The 24,033-nt window shown below is 39.8% G+C and overlaps 2 protein-coding genes across 4 annotated transcripts in view; one reads left to right on the top strand and one right to left on the bottom strand.

Annotated features, from left to right (window-relative positions):
- Positions 1-7,897, top strand: part of st6gal2a (ST6 beta-galactosamide alpha-2,6-sialyltranferase 2a) — a 46,178-nt gene extending 38,281 nt beyond the window's left edge. For all 3 annotated transcript variants that reach the window (XM_071477513.1, XM_071477521.1, XM_071477530.1), the window contains exon 8: positions 4,263-7,897. In XM_071477513.1, coding sequence (XP_071333614.1) covers positions 4,263-4,510 — 248 coding nt within the window. In that variant the 3' untranslated portion in view covers positions 4,511-7,897. The remainder of the gene's footprint in view (positions 1-4,262) is intronic.
- tmtops2b (teleost multiple tissue opsin 2b) lies at positions 1,742-23,809 on the bottom strand. Its single transcript, XM_071477540.1, has 4 exons — positions 22,944-23,809; positions 13,615-13,940; positions 7,990-8,223; positions 1,742-2,778 (listed from the first exon to the last, which is right to left on the bottom strand). The coding sequence occupies exons 1-4, from the start codon at positions 23,308-23,310 to the stop codon at positions 2,503-2,505; spliced, it is 1,203 nt and encodes a 400-aa protein (XP_071333641.1). The 5' UTR covers positions 23,311-23,809; the 3' UTR covers positions 1,742-2,502.
- Between the last annotated feature and the right edge of the window lie 224 nt (positions 23,810-24,033).

The following is a 24,033-nucleotide window of genomic DNA, read 5'->3' on the forward strand; positions in this document are numbered from 1 at the left end:
GAACTACTAAAAAAAAATAAATAAATAAAAATAAATGTCATGTCAACACAAACAGAATGGATGCACAGTTGCACACAGTTTTATACACGGTCTTGTCATGTACAGGTTTTCAAATATACCATGAATTTATTGTCAAGAGTTAAAATTTCACACAACATCTACTCACTTGTTTTCTGCATCACTAAGAGACAGGTGTGGCATTTTTTTGGTCATTATGAAAGGGTCAGAAATCTTTTGACAGTACTCTGGCACATCAGAGCCTCACATCATTTTTAAGAAAACTGCCTTTTTGTCAGAGTCACAGAGTTCATTTTGTTTACATACCACCCTCACAAAGACCACAAGCCTCTTCTAAGCAATGCGTTCGTTTTCTTCCACAGCGATGATATTTATTTAAACCATTAAATCCAACAATAAAATACAATATTGTCAGATCTGATATTGTCGGTTAGTGTTGGCATCCATTTACAACTGGAACTGACTCAACTAAGCTTCCAGGCGGGCTCAAGTCAGATTGTCAGAGTACACATTTGGCACCACCCTGCGGTGAGAAGGTCAGCCATCGCAGTCTCTGAGGAAAGCAACCACATCAGGAGTTCATATCAAACATGCTTGATATCAGCATTATGACTTGTGACCTTTTCATTCAGGGCTTTAAATTTCAGCAGTTTCTGTTTATGTACTCCAGTCCTGTTATTTCTGGTCCAGAACATTTCGGACAAGGTGGAGAGACCCTCTACTCTACACAAACATCAGTTTACAGATTCCTTAACTTAGCTCTTTGAGTGCGTTGCATCACAACCATCTCCTCAGGCATGGTAGGGTTTCCCCTCAGGGCCGACCATTACTCTTTGGCTGGTCATGCTGTACGTCTTGTTGTGACACATCACAGCTTTTCTCCTGTTTCGTACATGCCTCTCTCCTCCTGGCATGGAGGACACTAAACACAGGTGATATAGGAGCCATTTGGCATCCCATATCCCCCTTTCTTGTAGTCCCCCTTTCATGGCCATCGTAGTCAGTGTCATTTCACTGGCCCCCATGGCCTCCAGTCTATGGAGTCTATGAAGGTTCTTCTTCTTTGCCCCACAGATGTGACCAGTCACTGGTAGAGAGGATAGAGCTCTTTAATCGAGTACAGGTCTAAATGCTCGTCTCTAACTCCAGGAGATCTGATAAATTTTAAAATTTAATGTACAAAAAAAAAAAAAATCATGCAAAACATAGAAACCATATCAAGGGACACAAAAAACCCACATATTCAAAAATAATTGGCTACATGCAGACCAAAATTATTAACTTTAGGTATATACAAGTTTAATGTAGGATAAGGTCTTTGTGTGACAACTTTTAGGATTCTGCAATAATAATATTTACAGTCAGAGCAGTCCAGAGACTGGAGGAAGAAGAAGAAAAGAAGGGCATGGAATGACAAATACATCAATCCACTTAGACACTGATTGCAGCACAAACCTATTGATGACTAGCCTTGGCATTTACAGCAGCACAATGACAAACCGACTAAACAGCAACAGAGAACAGGCACCAGATTTTTGCTTTGTATGAAAAATTGATGGAAAAAATACACAGATCCTGGATTTCAAAAACGAATTCAGCGAACATAAAATATATACAGAAGTTATTATAGAAATGTTAAATGCCTTAGTGATTGCAATGTAAGGGAATAAAAAAACATAAATGTTACAATTCTGAAATGAATTCAAATCTTCAACCTGTTGTAGTGAATATGCAGCTGGGTTCATGAATTTTTAAGAAACAATGAATATTTTGCTGAAATGTAGTCCAGACCGATAAGACAAGGGTTAAATACACTCTGTGTAGATGTCCACATACTTTTGGTCTGGACTGTTCTTTCATGGTTTGTGTTTGTCCCCTTAGTTCCAGTTAAAATGAATTTTAAGCATGCAACAATATTTTACATATAGTGTGCTACAAACATTTGCCCGCAAATTGACAAAGGTCCTTTCCTGTTTCAACATGACAACGGCCCATGCAGAAATACTTTTCTGAATATGGTAAGGAAGAGCTCAGCTGGGCTGCGCAGAGCCCTGACCTAAACCTGAACATTTTGGGATGAACTGGACCATTGACTGTGAGTCAGGCTTTATCACCCAACATCAGTGACTGAATGGGATCAAATGACTGCAGCCAGGTTCCAACATCTTACGGAAAACCCTGTTGTAGCAACATATTAACGCAGATAGTTTAGAAATGGGATGCTAATCAGGTGTCCACATAAATTTGGCCATATTGTGTACACTTTATGGAATTTGTATTCCTATGGCTATCTAGTACCTTGCACGTGTAAAATGAATACAAAAACTCAAACTGAGTGGACACACATGCAGAACAAACAAAAAATAATAATTAGGTTCTGTACAAACAAGCTCACACAAAAAGTACATTTTCTTTCTAAATGCATCAGGCTTGAGTCAACATTTCACTGCAGTTCACACTGTTAGTGCGGTTAGGAAGTGTGAGTTATTCGGTCTGCGTAATGACAGTGTTACTGGTCTGGTTAAGTTGAGGATATTCAGGATCAGGTTGTGACCTCAGGGGTGTTGTTAAGCGAACAGTGGCCGGAGTGCTGCAGCACTGGTTGAGGGCATCGGTGGAGATCTGGGCGGTGCAGGCCGCCGTGTTGCTGTAGACTCTGCGGTTAAGCTGGATCACCGTGGTCTTGGAGGGCATGGAGATGTGGCCGTTCTCTACTGACCAGTGATCACAGTGAAACAGAATCAGGAAACACCTGTAGAACTGAGAGAGGGAGGGAAAGAACGACGATGTGAACATAACATAACCCCACCGAAGTGAGAGATCTTGGAAATATCAGGGATTAATTAGCCTTGGTTTCACACTGCCAGAGAGGCTTGTGGTGCAGGTCTGCTCAGAATTTGATGAGGCAGAAATAATGCTGAAGTGCACTTACATGTTCTCAGAGCCAACAGGTAGTGATGTTTGAGAAGAGAATGGTCCCCTAGTGGCCTGTTGCACTGGCAGAGTAGAGTAGGTTGCCTTTGAGCTTGACCTCTCATTTTTGTTGCATCAGAGATAATTTGTACAACTCAATGGCTTTTTCAACACCGACTACTTTTTCACGAACACGACAGTGAAGATGAATACAGGAAGAAACGTTTTCATAAGGGCATCTGTGTTTTGTAGCCTTGATGGCAGTACTTGAGTACTGTTTGATGAGTGTGATGGCTCATCTACATGTGCAGTTGTGGGCAGTAAATGATAAATTAAACACATTTTCATTTCCTCTGGTTTTGTTGGACTGTGTTGGAAAGGCTAATGAGACTCATAGTGAACTGGTCTAATAAACACTGCAGCTGATGAGATTTTTATCTACAATTGATCAGCCATTTAAGAATTACTATAAAATTTGTTTTAGAAAAGAAAAAGTAGGCGGCAAAACCCATGGATCTTATTAGGAGAACAGTACATGGACAAGTGGCTTACAACACAGGCCAATATGACAGACCTAATCAGTCTGTAGGAAGCATTTTCCTTGGTTATTTGTGTGTGCGTGCGATCATACTGGAGAGCAGCAATGTAGAGGGAGGACCGTTGTGAGCGGAATAATAATCATCACACAGATCAGGAGCAAAGTACAAAGGAAGGTGGAAAGAACAACAACAAAGGTAACTAAATGTATGTGGAAGCTGACATCTCTCTGTGCTGCTAACATATCGGTGTGTACAGAAGACACAGTGCAGCGCCTGCTGAGGCAGGAAAACTCACTGTCTTCATATATTATGTATTCAGTTCAGTGTTTTTTGTTTTTTTTTTTTTACCTTAATCTAAAGGAGGGTTTTGCTGAACATGTGTGCTCGTTTTTCAGCACAACTGAACTTCACATTTGCACATGTATACCAGAGACCTGCAGTCATTGACTTCTGACATTGCGCAGATCCAGTGGAGATTTTATGATGATAAATGCTTTTCCCAAAGGAGCACATGTAGCAGATTCTGACGAAGACTATTATACAAAAAAAAGAATTTCCTGTAACAATTCCTTCAACCCCCAACAGCTTCAGTAGAGCTGCTCAATGGGCAGGAGATCAGACTGCAGTCGTACTGGGCAGCCTTCAGTTGTGAAAGTGTGTCACTGTGTAAGTTTGAACACGACGTACTGTACAGGATAAGGTTCTCCGCGATATTCCCCTGTCGAGGGTGACTGCAGAACAGTAAATGATTAAATGTAAATACCTGAGCTTCTCTGTCTGTTCCCATTGCAGGAATCCTCCTGATGATGGCGCTGTGTGAGCAGGTGCATGTGTACGAGTACATTCCCTCCATGAGGCAGACAGACCTGTGCCACTACCATGAGCGTTATTATGACGCTGCCTGTACACTGGGTGCCTACCATCCCCTCCTATATGAGAAGAGCTTGATCCAGCGGATCAACACGGGCCCCGCGAGTGACCTCAGGAGGAAGGGACGGGTCACTCTCCCAGGCTTCAGCACCGTCGACTGTGACATCTGAGATATGAAACCTGACCTACCTTGATGTACACACACACTCTGGCCTTTTCTGGCTGACTAAGGGAGAGTGCAATAAAACCACTGGAGACAAAGAGGCTGAAGCTTACAAGTTTCAAATTAGACCCATGAAGAACATAAGCCATACCCCCTCCAGGGAGGGATCAACGTGGAGGCTTCTGAAAGAATTTGTCTTCATCAAGACAGTTCAGTAGACCAGAGACCTCCAGGAAAAGTCTCCAAGATGGATGTCTAAAAGATGTTTCTCTCTGCTTTAGCTGAGCCACGTTAGCTGTGGAGCTGACTAGGGTAGCAACAGATAAGTGTTTTTAGATAGACAAGTGAATTTTCAATAACTGGGTGTGTTTCAATGGTGTAAAATCTGTGTTTTTCGATAGTAACGGGTGGTTCTCCACTCAAAGGAAATGCCACTGTTTATAATGGTGGATATTTGTGATTCTGCTTTTCTTTTTTTTTTTTTTTTTTCTGGTCCAAAGGGTTGTGAATAAGCAAAGAAGTCATCCACGCTGAATGTCACAAACGTTCACAAACACATTTTCACATCATTAAAGCAGCAACACATGCAGAGGAACGCAAAGACTAAAAAGGCAGATTTAGTCCAGCTGTTACATCAGTCATATTACTGTACATTTCATCTCTGTATAGCAGGTGTTCCTGTCTGGCATTATTCTGATATCTTCTCATGAAATCATAAGCTGTGTTGTGTGTTATTGCGTGCTATAGTATTTTTTTTTTTTTTTTTTTTTACTGAGGATGTAATTAAATCAAAGTAAAATGGGGCCAAAATGGATAAGACGGAACAAACAGGTGCTCAGAACAGCCGTGACCCTGTGCCTAGTGGTCGACTGAACACTTCCCTCGGGCTGTTTGAATACACGCAGTACATGCTGTGGCAGCACTGCAGCGCCACGCAGTTCGGTTGCCATGAGAGGTGCGGAGCAGTTGGAAGTGATCTGTATCGGGGGGATTCTCAGCTCTGCCTCAGCAATCACCAGCCCCTGTTTTTGATGGTCAGTTCACTCTTTATTGAATGTAATTTTACCACTGCTTGGAATGGCCAAATCCCTCCTGGACCTTACTACTGCAGTATGGGCCTGCATATGTGCAGCTCAATGCAGGGTTATTTCCTTGTCACGTAACAAGCATGAAGCTCATTTCCTACTATAAATGTCTCATATTTTCTGAATCCTCTTATATTGGTCTGTACCTGTCCACAGCTCAGAGTGAAGATGATTATAAAAGAGGAATTTGAACCGGTAATATCATCAGATTTGCTTTGTCTCCTCCTAGGGAGATTGTTATGTTTACAGTGAGTCAGTGCCAGATTGGCGGCGAGCTCAAGAGGTATTGGCTCAGTGTGAAAAAGAAGGTTGGTGGGGTTTTTTGGGTTTTTTTTGTTTGCTGCAGACATGCAGTCAGAAAAATCTTGCCTATAACAGAGATTTTTATTACTAGCTGTGCTATTTTACAAATGTGCTTGTGCCATTGGTTGTGGTTCGGTAGAAGTTGTGAAAAACGTGTCACAGAAATGTTGCTTTGAATAGTCTCATGAATGTTGAAGAAGATGGCTCTGTAGTAGTTGTAGTAGTATTAGTAGTACTAGGTGTTTGTAGCTGATTCTGGGGTTGGTATCATTCACAATCTGTATTAGTACAAACACAAACTGTGCTGATACCGAAACTATACATTTTGAACAAACTCAACAAATCAAAGGAAAGAAACAACCATTTGACCAAATATTTGTATATTATTCAACCTCACAGTAGGGCTGGACAATAATAGATAAAATCTTCTATCATTGTATTTTATATTGTAACACTTATACTGCATATCGTGATCTGTTAAATATTTTGGACATTCAATTGAGAACCTGTGTGTAGATGAAATAACCGGAGAGTAATGACTAATTCAGTGAATTACATACATGACAAAAGTACTTCATCACATTGATGCAAAATTCTGCAAATCAAAATTGCAGAGAAAGCAGTTCTCAATGATGTGCAGCATTTCTCACAATGGTTAACATGTTGAAGATATCGCAGTTGACAAATTGTGTCATAATAAATAAAGATACTCGAGGCTCGAAAACAAAGCACAAAGGTTTGATGCCCAGCCCCAGTTTCACGTGGATTACAGTATATGGCATGTCAGTAGAGGCTGCTGTGGGACAAGGACCCCAGTAAAGTCAGAAATTCAGCAAATGTTAGCGGATTGTACCAGAGGTTTACGAAATAGACGCAAAGAACCATTTTTTAAAACTTAAGGAGATTTCAACATTCATTTAAAGCCATGCAGGTTTTCAGCTCTGCTGTAGGTTTTATGTTTCTCTGTCAGGATAAATAACTTAATGTTTTAGTACTTGTGATTGTAACACACTGAAGGTGCAGAAACCCTGAACGTATTGTACATGTATATCTCTAATGATTTTTTGATCACTTTCCAATGCACAGAGCATGCAAGTCAAGATCAGGGCTGAGTCTTAAACTGTCTGTGCTGTACTGTGCTGCAAGTAGACACCATTGTCATTAATGTTGTGAGAGGCGATTGTACTATAAGATTTTCTTTTACATAAGTGATATTTTACAGATTTTAATGCATGCTTTGCAGCCAGGGAAATCACATCCAGCTGCAGTGCAGGTATCACTAATTCCCTGGAAGCACTTGAACAAGTGCAATTTCCTTCTGGCAACTTCACCTTCAAATCTTAATATTGTGCCAAATTCCATTTTGAATTATGTCTCAGCTTGGCAATTTAAACCTGGGATGAGGAAGTAGAGTAATAGCAGGACCTCTAAGGTGCTATTGCTAATCTCTGGGATGCTTAACGTGAAACATAATTGAATTTTTGATCCTCTTTAATACAACAGTTCTATTGCCAATATTAAATACAGGACATTGTAGTGAAAGTTGACATTAACTTTAATGTTTGACCATGGGTGAAGCGGTGAGATGAGAAAACACTGTTTATTACTTTTTGCCCTCTCAGCCGCCTCCTCTCTGCTCTTTACTCTTGAGGCCTATTTTTCATGTCTTGTTTTTTTCAGTATTGTGGGAACTGCTGCAACACACACTGCCTCTGAAGGATTGTTCAACATTTAAGTTTTTAAAAAAAAATACATTTCCCTCCTGCAGATTCCTGCAACATTCCCAAAATGAGAAAGAGAAAAAGAAGCATCCATAACTGAACATATGAAGAGTGAAGGTTGTGTTTCACTCCCAACAGCCTTAGGGTGTTCTTCTTGACTTTGATTTGTCAGTGAATTCTCTTCTTATTACACTTGAATTAATATTTAAATAGACCATTTGTATGATTTCAGCTGTTGTAATTTGTCTTTTTTTACTGTGTAAATAAAGTTGTTGTTCATGTCAATGTGTCCCAGATTTATTTTCAAAATGCTGATTTTGAGTTTGGGCAACACACACACACACACACACACAAAATCACACCTGCTGCCAACTCACCTGTTTATTCATCAGTATATAGATGAGGGGGTTGATGACAGTGCTGCTCTTGGCCAGCAGTGAGGGCACCACGCTGGCCACAGGACTGATGATGTTGGGCGGACCGAATGTTGCCATCATGGCCACGACACCATAAGGCATCCAGCACAACAGGTAGCAGGCAGCTGTGGTCAGAACCATAAACAGTATGTGATACTCTCTCCTCCGGGCTGCAGTCTTTCGGATCTTGCCCACCTGCAGTTGAGAGTAGTCTGGATGAGAGTCTAGATAAATTCCATCTTTATTTCCCATCTTTCTAGGCAGCTGATGGTTTCCTGTCATTTATATATATTAAATTTGCTGAGCCTTGAAACTTGAAAAATAAATGCCACATTTACAAATACTTCACCGTAAGCTCTCATTGTTTGTACATGTATGGATGTTTTGGCTTTCAACAGCCATTGAATGCACCAGTTGTGTTGTTATTTCACGACATTTAAACGACATACACAGACAACGTCATCCGTGGGAAGGCAACAATATAATAGTTTTCATTAGTTCACTGCTCTATTATGCATCAATAACAAAAGAGACAGAAAAAAGGCAATTATTTTTTAAATTATGATCTGTGTAACTATCTGTATTTTTATACAATAATGAAAACTGCTATCTTGTTCCCCTTCTTTAATTCCACATAGACATGATAAGTTGTGTTGAACCACAGCTGGGACACATGGTGTCTTGATGTTGAGTCGTCCAGCCCACTCAGCCCAGTACTGTCTCATAACTTTATTTGAGACTCCTGCGCACTTCATGGTGCTCAGTGCTCAGGAGTTTTGAGTCAGACAGTGAGGGAGTCTGCTGCTGCATGCCTTCCCACAGAAATGAAGCATTGTGTCAGTTCCATTAACATATTATGTGAAGTGGAGACTGGCACTTATTCATGTGTGGCAATTATTTGCCGTAAACCAAATCATTTATCTATCTTCTGGGTTTGCTTCCGCATCATTCAGCCAACAGCACATTAGTGTTTCTATTTTGGGCTCCATCTGCGTGCTCCCACTCAGCCCAAGGTCTTTACATTGTGATGATGTCACACACTTAAAGGTACAATATGTAACCTTTCTACATTAAAATGTGTAAAAACCTTGTTATAAATGTGTATATAAAACATATATGTCATAAATTTTGTTTAGTTGTGTACTTACATTGTCCCATACTTCTGGTGATATTCAAACTTAGGTAACAATTTCATTTGGTCACCCCCACAATGGCATATCCCCTTTGCGCACAAGTCAGTAATGTGGTTGTCTGCCACAAGTGGTCAAAATTGATTTTTTATCCAGTTTTAAAGCACATTTTTATCATACACATTTTAGATCTTCATTTGTTTTAACTAAATGAAGGATTATAGCTATTTGACGTCTGGATCTTAAGTTATCAGAAACAAGCTGAGCTCACAGCCCCTCCCTGACATCCTGTGTCCAGCGAACAGCATCACTGTAACATTGGTTTTGATCACCTGTCCCACTTGTTTTGGAGTAAAGGAGACCTCTGCAGATAATTTGGCTCCCCGTAAAAACTTCCTGAACGATTGACACTGAAGGGATCCTAACCTGTAGTTAGGTGCATTTAAAAGTATCTATTCTAGACTCTGGGAAAGCTTTATAAAAATAATACAATACAAAGAGTAATAAGTGGCCTTGTTTCTAAGTACTCTCAACAGGTTAAAAGATGTCTCTTCCACAAGGGTTTATTTATTTATTTTATTTTTTTTGTGATAACACTAGCCACTGGTCCAAAGTAGCAGCAAGGCTGAGTGATGGCATTGTATCCAGCTCTCATAATACATCCATGATCAGTTCAGGCAATCATCACTTTTTGATGTGTCTGTGTGTGTGTGTCCAGGTGGAGATCCAGAATATTCTTTGGAGTGTGCAATCCCAGATGAGATATCAATGGTGGACATTTATAGGCTACATCCTGGGCTTCCCATCCTCAGTAGGGCAGAGTAGCAGGTCCGTCCCTCCAGAGTGATGAAAGCAGCACTGATGCCACACTCGCATTAGCTGATTACCATCAGCTGTTGTATTCAAGCCTCAAATCAATGTTTCACTGACCAGTTGCTTCGATACAAGTGGCTAGTATCACCCATTCATATACATGCAGGTGTGCACAGCAGGTTGTATGATCATACTGGTCTTACCATTGCTGTGATGTGATGCAAATGTTCGCTGCTGCAGCTCACACCACCAACCCTCTCTGATGTGCAGAGCTTCTGGTATTGTTGACTTTACTAAGCTCATATTTGCTAAGAGTTTATTAGTTTTTCCAACAGAACCCTAAAGCTTATTTGGCTTCTTTGAGAACTCCATCAAAGAGCAGAGCCTTTTTGGCTCACTGAGACTGAGTCCCAACGAGATGAAACAAATCATGACATATAGGCTGATGTGTGGCACAACACTTTTCAAATGTTCAAAAAAAAAAAAATCTACACATTATTACACCGTTCTACTTGTGATCTTACCTCTTAGTGTTGCCGCTGTACGTTGTCACACACTGCCATTAGCTATTAGTACCAGCTCCACATACATGCAACAGACTGGAGAGTTGAGGCATCAATAGCAGATAAAAAGAAGATTTGTTGTACTGAAAACACTACAGGTCCACTACTCGAACTAATGAATCTTTAAAATTAGCTTTGGTAGAAGATTACAATGTATTTTTGCACAGAGAAAGGTTCCAGACATTACAGTGAAAATTTCTCAAAAGAATAGACCTTATTGCAACCAATAGACGTTTTCAGCAAACACTCTGTCAATGTATATATGGCATTATATTTTTTTAAGAGAGACTTGAAATTATGTTAATCTGGCCCTGTGTAAATAAATATAGCTGAGGACCAAGGCAAAACTGACACGAATAAACCCGTATCATATATATGATAGGATATTTCTGTAGGAATGTACAATATATGGTGGCTACAATATAGAGAATGCTCTGTTGTATTAAACATGGAGTTTGTGCATTGTACTGAATCACTTTGATCGTCAGGGTCTCCTCTGATTATGGAGACTTTCACAGATTTGTGGTATCTTACATAAAGAAGCTACTTTCTGTCTTTTGTGATCAGGTCTGGTTCACTTTGAGCAGACAGATGTTTAAATCTGGCTGCTGCTTGACACAATGAGAAAATGAAATCATTTTCTGAGTCAACTGGTTAATTCACAGTCTCCAGCCCCTCCCAGTGTGTGAGTGTCGGTTGTAAGCAGTGGGTACATATCCACTTCCCACTCAGTGCCCTTCAATTCTCTTCTGCTCAGTGAAAACAACCGTGCAATTCCAGGTTAATAATTTCCTGATCCAAGATGGAAATGAAATTATTAGGTCTAAAAAAGTGTTTCTGACCAAGAAAGGGTTTGTGTGTGATGTGTATGAAGGTTTTTTGTGACTAACTGTAACTAATTCACCTTAGGGGTCCAACACAGAGGTAATTATTGGTGAAGACAACTTGCAAAAGCTGCTTATCCAAACAGAGAAAAACAGCTAGTGACAATTACCTTTCTCTCTTCACTATTCTTCTGTGTTTGTGTATTCTAATAATTCTAATAATTTTCATTTGTATAGCAATTTAAAAACTAAGGTCCAGATCGAGAAGAAATAAGAGGATGTTTAAGTGGCTTACATTTTGTCTGGAGTGGAATGCTATGATAATCCCCTGCCGTGCTAACCCTCTCTCCTCTCAGGATTAAACTAAATCTGAATCACTGGGAGTGCAAAGGATTTAACTTACTTAAGTAGTGAAGTCACTCCCTAAAACTCAACAGAACTCCATGTATCAGTCACTGCAGTGATGAAGTCCAGCTACTGTCCCTACAGCTGGATCCACTTACACTGTCAAGATAAAACCATTTTTGCTGTGTTCAGTTCAGTCCCTGGGTTATTCTATGGGGGACTAATACAAGTTACTGCATTCTTTTCATGTATGTCCATGTATTCAAAAGATATGTCGTGACTCAGCTTCCACAAAGTGCTCAGTGCAGACTGTGCTGAGTCTGCACTGTACTCTTTTCATGTGTCCTGATATTTTACATTATAAATCAACTACAAAATAGCAAAAGTGATTATTTAGAACAGCTCCAGTAAAAAAAAACAAAAAACAAAAACAAACCTTACCTGCCCCACCAAAGAAAACTTTAAGTAATGAGTTTCCTTACTTTGCTGACTGATACAGATGCTGTATCTCACCAGCTATCAACATTTGTGTGTATATGCAAACATCCTCTAGGTGCATTGCATTCTGGTCTAATAGCTGAAATCACACAAATCACAGGTCTAACTTTTGTTTGATGGATATCTTCTTGATTCCCACTGTCATCCAAACCTGACATTTACAGTCGCTGTATTTAAACTAATAAATTCTTCCATTACAGCTGTGCTGAAGATTTCACTGATGTCACAGCATCATGTCATCTGCCATCTTCTCCCTCTTCTGTTTGGGAGACGCCTGAGTTGGATGTGCAGCATCTCAGGACTTTAATATAACTGACAGGGAGCCATTAACCTTTCCCATGTGTTGCACATGTCCGACAGGGACATTTCAATGGTGAAAGTTTTTCAGGTATTGTAGCTTTTCAGATAGCTGCATGCAGGTGTATCGTCAGCTATTCAGTCAAGCTGAATGGATGGAACAAACCATATGTCTTGGTTGCTTCAATTTTGGGATATATCTCTTTAGTCCGCTGTGGTGTATGAGAGACACACTTCTTCCCAGGAGGAAGTGGATTCTCCCTCCAGCAAGATACAGGAGCTCATGCAGAAAGGAGCTATTTCTGTTCTCCCAGCAGAGGACAGGGAAGCTGCGCTGTTTTACTGGATATTTCATGGTCCCAAAAGCAGACATTACTGAAAATGACTCTTCATCTGCCTGCACTTAGCATAGGGTCAGATTCCCATCTGTAGGCCGTATGCACTACCAGTGCTCAGGCATGCGAACATGAAGACCTTGACCATGATCTTGTCATTACCTGCTCGCTTGTTTTCTGTAAGGCCACTCAATACCATATGTTACGGTTTGCTCTTCTCAGGCGAAGATCTGTTCATGACCCTTCGGCTCTGATGTTGCTGTGCAGCCATTGTCACAAAAGAGCAATTCAGGCATCAGGGTTCTTTTTCAAGACTCATGGAGCTATGTTAAAGGGTGAAGTCTGTGTGAAATATATTAAAGATGATGTTTTCTAGTTCTGTTTATATGAACATGAGAGGAGTGCTTTAAGTCCACCGCCCTGCCCCACTCCACTAGGAACTGAAATTTAGTGATTACAGTGATTCATGCCTGCCCCTGTTTATGGGGCTGCTAGCTGAGTATGCATTGATTTAAAAGGCTTCCACAGATGTTTTGTATTTCTTTTCACCTTAAAAAAGTGGATGCCATTGGATTCAATTGTAAGTGAAATAAAATCAAACTAACCACCTGCTGTTCTTTATGAAAAAGCAAACTTCGGTCTATTTTAGCCTTTCAGGCCAACAGTGTTTAATACACAAAAGGTAGACTTTGATGGAGCATAAATTTAAGCAATTTGTGGTATTTCCTTCAACATCTGACGGGAAAATAACATAAACACAAGCACACACATACATCTCTACCTGTTTGACTGCCCAGAGTAGCCTGCCATAGCAGTAGATCATCACCAGGACAGGTAGACCCAAGCAGAAAATGAAGAGGCAGATGATGTAGGAGTGAGACTGGGCTGTCCGAAGCCTCCAGGATACAGAGCAGCTTGTCCCCGCTCCCTCTATGTCATAGCTGCTCCAGCCCAGTAAGGGGGGCACTGTCCAGAACAAGGAATATAGCCAAGAGCCCCCGACAGCCAGCAGGGGCTTGCGGTAGCTTGGCCCACGCTTGTTGTATACAGTCAGAGTGCTATAGCGATCATAGGAGAGGATCACCAGAGAGATCAGCGACACAATACCTGAGGGAGACAGAGAGGTGGAGGAGTGAGTGTGGGCAGCTTTAAGTCTTCTGGCTCAGCAACACAATGAACAGAAACAAAACATATAACAAAGCCCCACAAAAATACCAAAAATAGCATGAAAAAATAATCAAGAAAATACTTTAAATATTCTAGAGCAGATCTTGTGGGTTACTGTTTAAAGTTTAACTGTTCTTAGAATAAAATACTTCTCAAACAAGAGTCCACAGCCACACTAGCAGTTCCTTAAGCTTTAGCTGAATGCTAACACCAGCATGCTAACATGTTTACAATGGCTGCTGACAGGTGCTGACATTTAGAAGGTAGATTTTTACCATGATCACCACTTTAGTTTAGCAGGTATTTTGATCGAAAACAACAGATTCAAATTTTGACCTGATGATGGCGCTAGAAGAAAAGTCAGGGGATCATCAAAGTGATTACAGTTCACTCTGAGGGGGGACATGAATGTGTGACCCAGATTTTATGACAATCCATCCAATGGTTGATGGAACATTTTGACCACAAATGTCAGCCTCATGGCACTAGGTGAAAGGTCGGTAGCATTCATCGTCTGAAAAACCATTAATGTCTTTACAAAAATGTGTGTCAATCTATCCAGTAATACACTTCAATAAAAAAATGGCAAAAGGAAATGTCAAAGGATCACCAGCATCAGTAATCATTTTGGGAAATTGTCTTTACGAAATTTTGTGTCAATTGAATCCGAAAATATTGATATAAGTACATTACTTAAAACTTCAAAGTGCTGTTGTTGCTAGAGCAACAAAAAGTCAGGGGATCACCTAAGTCTGGGAACCACTACTGACTTTGTAAAATGTCACTGCCATCCATCTAATAGATGCTGAGATGTTTTAGTGTACTGACTGTTCCATCTATAAAGCCACTGCATTAGCATGGCTGAAGAGACACATACACTGTATGAGTTACTCTTACTACAGCTATTTTACATCCCAAACCAACTCACTGAAATTGACCAATAGAGGTGCGTGACAGTGTAACTGTGACTGATCTAAAGTAGAACCTGCAGCCAATCAGGATGATGGATTATCACACCCAACAGACAAATGCAGCTGAACCACCAGCTGTTTTCTTCATTTAAAAAACTTTGTGATTTCTTTTAATGATCATTGAATAATTAACCAATTAACTTTGGTCCATCAATATAATTGGCCAATTATATCCAGCACCAATTCTCATTCTTGGGAAGCTTCAAAGACACTGAGTATAACTAGAGAGGAGAAAACTGGGGGCAAAGTTGTGTATTGATATTGTCTCTGCTCTGCACTCATGTCTAGGGAAAACCCCTAGAATCCACCAGAAATGCATAGTCAGCTTAATTAAACATTAATGTTGGCGTTTCATTTGGTTGTGATTCTCAAGAAAAAACAGTGTATCCAACCCAGTGAAAGCAAAAATGAAAAACCTGATCATTAATGCTTTGTGCAGTACATGCTGACCTTGTCACAGAGTGTTGCATCATTTGATGCACATTGATTTATATGTAAATAACAATTCCTACACTAGCTGTCCTAATATGGTGCACATTGCCTTCTTAGTGGTGAGATTTTCCAGTGTAACATATTGCCAAATTGCTGACATTTTGGTAATGGCTAATGCTGCACTATTTACTGGAAAACAGTAAATACAATAGTAAATTACTGGAAAACAGTAAATAGTGCTGCTCTACAGTAGATGCCAGTGGCTGGACAGCAAATCTTCCTGTGTAGGCTACTGTTTTGGAGTCGCGAGGAAGGCTTGATTTCGGGGTTTATCCAGGTGCAAAACTATAAATTTGGATAGCATAGATTCAACGATACCTGATCCAGCATTTTAGGAAACATCGGTATCCAAGCAACTCAAATGAAAATGTGCGATGATGTTCTCTTCACGCTGCCCCAGTGTTTCAGCTGCTTTGAATTTTAAGTCAACTCTGACATAAAAGTAAACCATGTTTTTCCTTAGGTTGGTTACACTTAGGCAAAAAGATAATATAACCTAGTTTCTACCTTTTTAGCAAGCAGTATAAGGATGTATTTACATGTGCTACCTCAAATACAAAATACAGTGTATCATCTTTTGTCCATGACTTACATTGTTAATACCTCTCCAGCGCTAAAGTGCATTAACAACAAAATAGATCTTGGAATAAAAGCATTTTATTTTATTTTTTAAGTGCGTAATTTGTTATTGTCAGATGGCAATACTGATTTATTCTGAATTAGGGGACCTAATTAGTGATGTATTTGAAATATAAATTTAGTTTCACAGTTCTAATCATATTGCTTCCCCACATTCTTTATTTGTGGCTGATTGGAGCTATAAAACCCATTGTGTCATTTCATTAGTTTCTACACAATGCACACACATTGTGATGGAGCAAGATTCACCACATGGTCCCAGTACTGGTTCTTTTCATGTGTCATCTGATTGTGGGATCTTTTTTGTGTTTCTGCATTATGAAATAGAACAGAGCAAACTGATTGTTTAGAGCAGTTGCCATATATTTCATAGAGAACTAATGCTCCCTGACAAACCCAACCTTGTTACCTACCCACCACTATCTTCCTCTCTGATGCTCTTCATCTTTCTCATTTTCTCCTGTTTCACAGTGTCATGACGTTAGCAACATTTGCCATTATAAGTCAAAAACAAGGGAGGCCTGGTGACAAAACCTTTGTGCTGAACTACTCATATTGAAATGTGATGGTGATGTGGAGCTCAATATACTCTGACATCTGGCATTTAAGGAATGGGGAGTTAGAGGGCATAAAATCCTGGATCTTTTGAGAAAAAACAGTTGAAGCATGACAAATGCCCGAAAGCCTCTTTTTACTGTCACTCAGAACTTATCTACAGTGAAGATTAAAGTAAATGGACTGCATTTATATATGGTTTTTCCAGTCTTAATAACCACCCAAAGTGCTTTTACAAAATAAGTTGCATTCACCCATTCACACACACATTCAAGTGCTTCTATTGAATATATACAGCATATCACATACAATACAATACAATACATACAATCACACACCAATGATATATCACGGGTAATTTGAGCTTCAGTATCTTGCACAATGACACTTCTACATTCAAATTGGAGGAGCCAGGGATCCAACCAAGGATGTTCACATTAGTGGACGACCTGCTCTACAACTTGAGCCAATGCTGTCCCTACTTAGAGGGACAAAGGCAGCGAGCACCACCTGTTACTGTCCCAGCTATGGAAAGATTGATCAGATTGATGGCAAAGCAACCATGAAAATCAGGTCTTAGAGTAGAAATAAAATCTTAGAGGGTCATACATTATGCCTAATGGAGAAACCCATTCTTATGTGGTAAAATGTAAAAACGTAGCATTTATAAAGTTAGCCAACACATAGTCTACTGACGTGTATAATGTGTAATAATGATAATACAGAAGTCCCTAAAACCCTAAAAATTAAAGACCACACATCAGCCAAAGATATTAGTTCACTGCAATCAAATCCAAGTTTAATGGATACTATCCTCACACAACCAAAACCTGTTATATAACAAGTATAGCCAGCACATTTGCAATTGTGAACTCATGTAATGTGTGCATAAAAGGCCCTCGGGCATTTCCATGGGTAGTTGTCTGTCTGTAAGTCTGTAATGGTGGAGACTGGATTTAGGCCTTATTTTTGTTTCCAAATAGTACACCTTAAACTCTGATGAATATTCTATATATACTTTTTGTCATATGGCCTTATTTACTCCTGTTTGAGTGACCTTTGTTAAAAACTACAGTGACCAGCTGTTTTAGGAAACTATTTAAATTTGCAGTATGGATTTTGTCTCCCCCTTTGACAGTGAGAGTAGTTATACAAACACTGTTGAATACAACGAAAGTTCCAAGGGATTAATTCATTATTTAAGTAGAGTAAATGTAATAGCTACATAGCCTCCTCCAAATATTTTACAAATGCCAGCCTGTCCAAGAGCAGTAGGGTGACATTAATGTTTGCCCTCAGTCTCTTCTTTCAGTGCTCTCCTACAAGGAAAAGCCACACCAAGGGTAATATGTGTTTGATAGTCAGGCTGGCCATCTGGACGACCAGAACAAATCCCAGTGGACCACTGCATTATTCGGCCAGTGGAACATCATAAAATCCATTAAGTTTTTCAAAAGTTTTTACTGGCAACATCAGTATCTTAACCACCCCGCTCTGTGTGCCTGTCATCTGAGGTGTGCATGAGAGAATGTGCTGCCAGTCACAACCAAGTTTCAACTCTCACCGCACATCGCTTTCCTTTTTGTCCTGTCTGTCCTGGAGGATCAGAAACTTAAATAATATGCATCACTACAAGTGCGCAGTGCAGCAAAGTCGCCACAGACATCAGATTTAATACTGTACACTGGTATTGGTATACTGTGAAATTCAGAGAGATTTACTTGCCACTAATTATCTTAATCAGCATTGTGTGAGCATTTTTGGAAAGGGATTGAATGTCATGGACATTTATTTCCACGTAAAAGTCCCACACTCCAGCTCTAATCCTTGGTATTTAATGCCTGTCTTGATTTCAAATCTGATTGCAAAAGCAAACATATGATATCTAACTGCACTATTGGTTCAGATGTTTGGTTTTAAGAGTCAAAGACAAGGACACATGATACATGGAAGATAATAATGTAGTTATGGATTCTTTTTAATTAATCAGTTTCAGATCCTGTTCTGGGTTGATACAATGCTATACAAACAGTATTCTCCAAACAGCCAAAACAATACAGGGCTTTTGGAAAATAAAATACAATAGAAAGGGGGAGGTTTTAATGTATTGGATGAAAACAGATTTGACAAATCATAAAAGTGATTCTCTCTGTGGATTACCTGACTGAAGAAATGAACACAAGTAGTCTCATTAAAAATAAAGCTTATAGGATTATACATTCTATAACGCCGTAACAGCATTTTTAATATCTTGATGTGTTTCAAGCCTGCAATGCCAAAGCCTAGATCATTCACCAGCTGGAAATGAGCTAGTATGCCAATACTGTTATACAATAGTCATGATCACCATTGACGGGCAGCAGTAATCATGGAATTAATGGATTTAATCTGGATGCTTTTGAACCATACATTAACCTTTGAAAAATATGAAGATTGAAATTTCCCGTCCTATTCTTAACCCTCTCAATCACCAGCACTTCCTGGTTTAAAAGCCATTCTCTTAAAATCTGGAGGATTAAATCACGTGAACCCCACAATGTTTGTGGTAAATTCAATTTAAAATGAAAAAAATACAACCAGGTAATAATATTTAACATTTAACATTTCAATACCTATAATAATGTTACATTGTGGGTTAATTATTACTCTAAACATGTTCCTCCAGTCAGTTTGTGAAACCATCTGTTTATCATGAAAAAATGAACAGTGAGCATACTTCCACTGATCAATGGCTCATTTTACTCTCACGTATTGTCTTGTAGCTGTCCTTGAATGGCTGGAAAAGGTAGGACTTGGTTATTTGAAACAACATGATTGACATATTTGTGGTCCTGTGTTCTTCTTCGCTACATCACCTTCTGATGAAAACCCCAAAGATAATGGATGGGATACCACTCTCTGATGGCAGCTGCCTCAGTGTCGCTCTCACTCTGGCCAATCAGTCTATTCCAACAAACAAGTCTATTTGTTGTCCTTAGCTCAACCTGATAGTATTGTTTTTATGAAACCATCTGTGCCTTTTAGCAGCTAGAAGTGCATGAGATTCCTACTCGCTACCCTAATGTATTTACACTTGTTCAACATAATTCACACTGTGGGAGAATAATGACCACAGGAGGTCATGTCTGAGCCAACACTTGTAATACCTGTTGTCAACAGTCCACACAAGCAATGAAATAATGAGAATCCTGTTGTGTAAAAACCTGTGTCAGACATATACACTGCAGTCTGTAAATGCTTTGGTCATACATCAAAGTACTGGACAAATAAAAAATTTGACATAATAATGGCAATAGATGACAAGTCAGAAAATCACCAAATTGAATGCAAATTATCCTGTTTAAAAGGCAACATCTGTAAAGCCACAATAAATACAGTTTTAAAAAAATGATTACATAAACATGAGTCAGTCAGCAGTATGTTGGTTTCTGGCATTACCTTTGGTTTTCTAAATTGACAGGTGACTGGCAGATAAGATGAGAGAGACACTGAGTTTAGAAATTGGACAAGACCCACAGGGACTATGTTTTCACTGCTCTCTGCAAAATAAATATCATCCTTCACAAGCCTTTTTTTAAAATTTGATCCTTGTTTGAAACTAGCCTCAGGCAACTGGTGATCAATCATGGTGTTACACATGATGTGTGAGTTTGTACTCCAGCAAGGACGTATAGAAGCAGCCGCTCCGCTATCTCATCTGAAGGAGAAACAACATTTTTATTTGCCATTTTTATACACTTTAAAGTGTAAGCATGCATGATTGTGCAGGTGAAACTGATGATTTATTGTTATTGTAACTAGGCCACCACTGTGGAGGACAAGATGTACTGAACAAGGTGAAAGTGCAGATGCCTCCACACAGCGTCACTGAATGGTTTGAATCTCATGCTATAGCCACCAGATCTCAAGCCAGTTGAACGCCTATAGGAGATTTTGGACCAACGTGTTAGACAGCACTCTCTACCACCATCATCAAAACACCAAATGAGGGAATATCTTTTGGAAGAATGGTGTTCATCCCTCCAGTAGAGTTCAGAGACTTGAAAAATCAATGCAAAGGTGAATAGAAGCTGTTCTGGCAGCACATGTTGGCCCAACACCTTACTAAGACACTTCATGTTAATTTTAACACACACACACACTATATATATATATATATATATTCATTGTCAATGTGTAGCTGTATATCCCATTTCAGAGTTTCTTGTCAAGTCCTGCAGGTGAACAGCAACATGAAATAAACATTGTACATAAGCCTCTGATGTCTGGTAACTGACAGAACCACTGGACGTCATTACTCAGTGCGCACTACCTCCTGCATTCTTGCCATACAAAGAAATACTGAACACCACTTTATGGAAGCCCTGTGGGGAAACAAACTCAAAGTCAAAATGAACACCCACTGACTTCAAAACCACAGTCTGAAGTATTTCAGTACACTGGAAATTTCTCCCCATAAAAACTTTCTTTTTTTTTTTTAATAACAAAATGCATGAGGTGGATAAACAGAAGTAAACTTAGCAAAATATACAGTTTATGCATTGACACATGGAAGATACTACTGTCAAATGATATGGGGGAAGTTAAAATGGCACAATGATACAGTTAGAGTGGTCTGGTCCAAATGATCTATTAATGTTCCTTCAATCACAGGCTAAATGTATAATTGATGATCACAGATCAGCTGTAAAGATTCAAGTATATTGATCCCATAAACACAACAAGAGCCAAAATGGGAGCTATCGGTAGTGTTTGATGTAATATTTTTGGGAGTGGAGTCATACTGAGTGTCCATTAGACTCAGTAGCAGCTGCTGAGTATGTATCTGAGTCTGTACAGGAAGCCCAGGAATGATTTTCATAGCAGCCAACACATGCGAGTCAGGTGTGTCTCGTTCCAGGGCAAGAACATGTTAACTCTATTGAGTTAGTATGGAAAAGACTGCAATGTGATTTGATTTACACAGAGTAGATTTGTATTTTTGTTCCCTTTGTAAATTTGTAAATTTTTGGTTGTAAAATAGCCTACAGTGTTTATTGATAATTGATAATGAGGTATCGTGTGATTTTCTTGCTGTTATAATTAAAACAAGCAAACAACAAGTTTCAACTGTAACCAAAACCCCTAACCCTAATCTCTGATGTGACAAGCCTGGTGTCTAGCTATCAGTAGCTTGTCTATGATTGGTTTTGAGCTGATGATGACAGAGGTGGGCTGTCCACCATCTTTACAGATCCCCTGTGAAATAGAGGAAACATAGTAATATGCATGCACAAAGTGCATCAGATTCTCAGCAATGGACATATCTCACCTTGTGCTGGCAACCTCGGGTGCCTTCAGGGATACATACACTCTCAACCACACACACATACATTCTTATACACACACACACACTTACTTACTAAGCACGCCCATATACATACTCAAGCACAAGCATAAATCTCACAGTGAAATTCAACTTACATGAACACACATACTTTTTCACATTCCTATACACAATGCAATGCACACATACATACATTCTCACACTCATATACCCTTGTACTCATACACACTTTTCCACAAGCCCTGTGCATGTGCGTGTGTACTTGTACTTGCTACATAGTAAGGACCAAAAAAAGTATTTTACTAACAGAGTGAGGACATTTAAGATTAAGACTTGGTTTTAGAGTTATGGTTAGAATTAGGTTTAGGTTAGGGTTAGGCACTCAGTTGTGATGGTTAAGGTTAGGGTAAGGGGCTAGGGAATGCATTTTGTCAATGAGTGTCCTCACAAAGATAGAAGTACAAGTATCTGTCCGTGTGTATGTGTGTGTGTGTGTGTGTGTGTGTGTGTGAATGTGCATGTCTATATGTAGGCTATGTATATGTGTGTGTATGCTGTATGTATGTATATGTATATAGTTTTGTATGTGCATGTGTCACAGCATGTATGTGCAGGTGTAGCCAACATGCAGCGTGTGTGCAAGTGAAGTATTCAAATTTGGCCTCTACGGCTGCTCATCATGAAACAGACGGAGTAAAGAAAACATCATAGATGCATCTAATCACTTTCCCTTCATTATCTCAGCTTGAATCTATAGCTGTAGCTATATTGCAAAAAAAAAAAAAAAAAAAAAACAGACATTCCGTTGTTTAATTTGTCCACAAAGTAACCTACTATGTCCAGAATATGCACAATATCACCATCAATTGTGTTATCGTTGTTTAAAATGACATACATATCAGCTGAAGTAATATTTTTGCTCGGGCATCCGCAAAGTGCCAGAAAACACAAAGCACGTACCAAAGCAGGAGTTGATGAAGCCGTACCAGCTGCAGCCGCTGCGCCCCAGCAGCCACTTCCCACGGATGCTGGAGGCGAAACTGAGAGTGGTGCCGAACAAACACACCAGCATGTCACTGACACTGATGTTCAGCAGCAGCATGTTCACCGGTGTTCGCAGCTTCTTGAATTTGCAAAACAGAAGCAGGACGATGAAGTTATTAAGGAAGCCAAAGGTCATGATCAAGCCCAGCACCACGGACAGCACTACAAAACCGGCCGGGGAGAGGTTCCCTGTGGTCGCTGGCGTGTCCACCAGCTCCCGGTCATCGCTCACATTGAAGCTGTAATTGAGACCAAACTGACCAGAAAACATGCTGCGGTCCATTCATCGGAGCTTGTCTTCACTCTGGAGCCGTTTTCGTGGTTAGGGTTGGTCACATAGCTCACCAAAAGTCAAAGTTTGTGCATAGCAGCTTCTTTCTCAAGTCTTTCTCCAAGCTGGTTTTTTCTTTCTTTAGGGCATGCGACCTGTGCGATTCACGTTGTGTTCAAAGCGCACATTCCTCCATTGACGCTGAGAGCATGTGGCTGCTTCCTATAAAACTGACACTGATTCAAAGATTAAAAAAAAAAACAAAAAAAAAACACACATTGTAGCCATCCAGTGGCACCTGTTACCTTCACGTATCGCGCGTCTCCACTTCTTTTTCACCAAATCAGAGTGAGCGCACCAGCTTCTCCTCTGGCCTTCATATTTTCAAGAAAACTGTTATTATTCCTCCTAGTTTGCACAAGACTCCACCTATTTCTGTTTATTTTATGTTTAGGAAGACTGTCATCTCCAGATCACTACTTTTGGATCAACCGTAATCCGCTCTCACACTGGAGACGTTGCGTAAAGTGCGCTCTGCTCCGCTATGCAGCTCTTTTAAAGGCGACTCTTACGTCACAAGGCAGCGGGATGACAGGGGTCATGGGGGAGGCGTGTGTGTGTGTGTGTGTGTGTGTGTGTGTGTGTGTGTGTGTGTGTGTGTGTGTCTGGCTCATTTAATTGTACCTTCATTTACTTTAATTTACTCACATTTTCCTTTAAAATTGTGCAGCAGGG

This window comes from Trachinotus anak, unplaced genomic scaffold, assembly GCF_046630095.1.
Source record: "Trachinotus anak isolate AG129_WGS33_773 ecotype Australia unplaced genomic scaffold, CSIRO_AGI_Tana_v1 ptg000001l, whole genome shotgun sequence".
Lineage (NCBI taxonomy): Eukaryota > Metazoa > Chordata > Actinopteri > Carangiformes > Carangidae > Trachinotus > Trachinotus anak.

Coding starts and splice junctions, on each gene's coding strand:
- tmtops2b (XM_071477540.1), bottom strand. CDS start 23,310: ATGGACCGCAGCATGTTTTCTGGTCAGTTTGGTCTCAATTACAGCTTC. Junction 8,224..13,614: donor TACTCTGGGCAGTCAAACAG/GTAGAGATGTAT, acceptor TCTCAACTGCAG/GTGGGCAAGATCCGAAAGAC. Junction 2,779..7,989: donor ATATACTGATGAATAAACAG/GTGAGTTGGCAG, acceptor TCCCTCTCTCAG/TTCTACAGGTGTTTCCTGAT.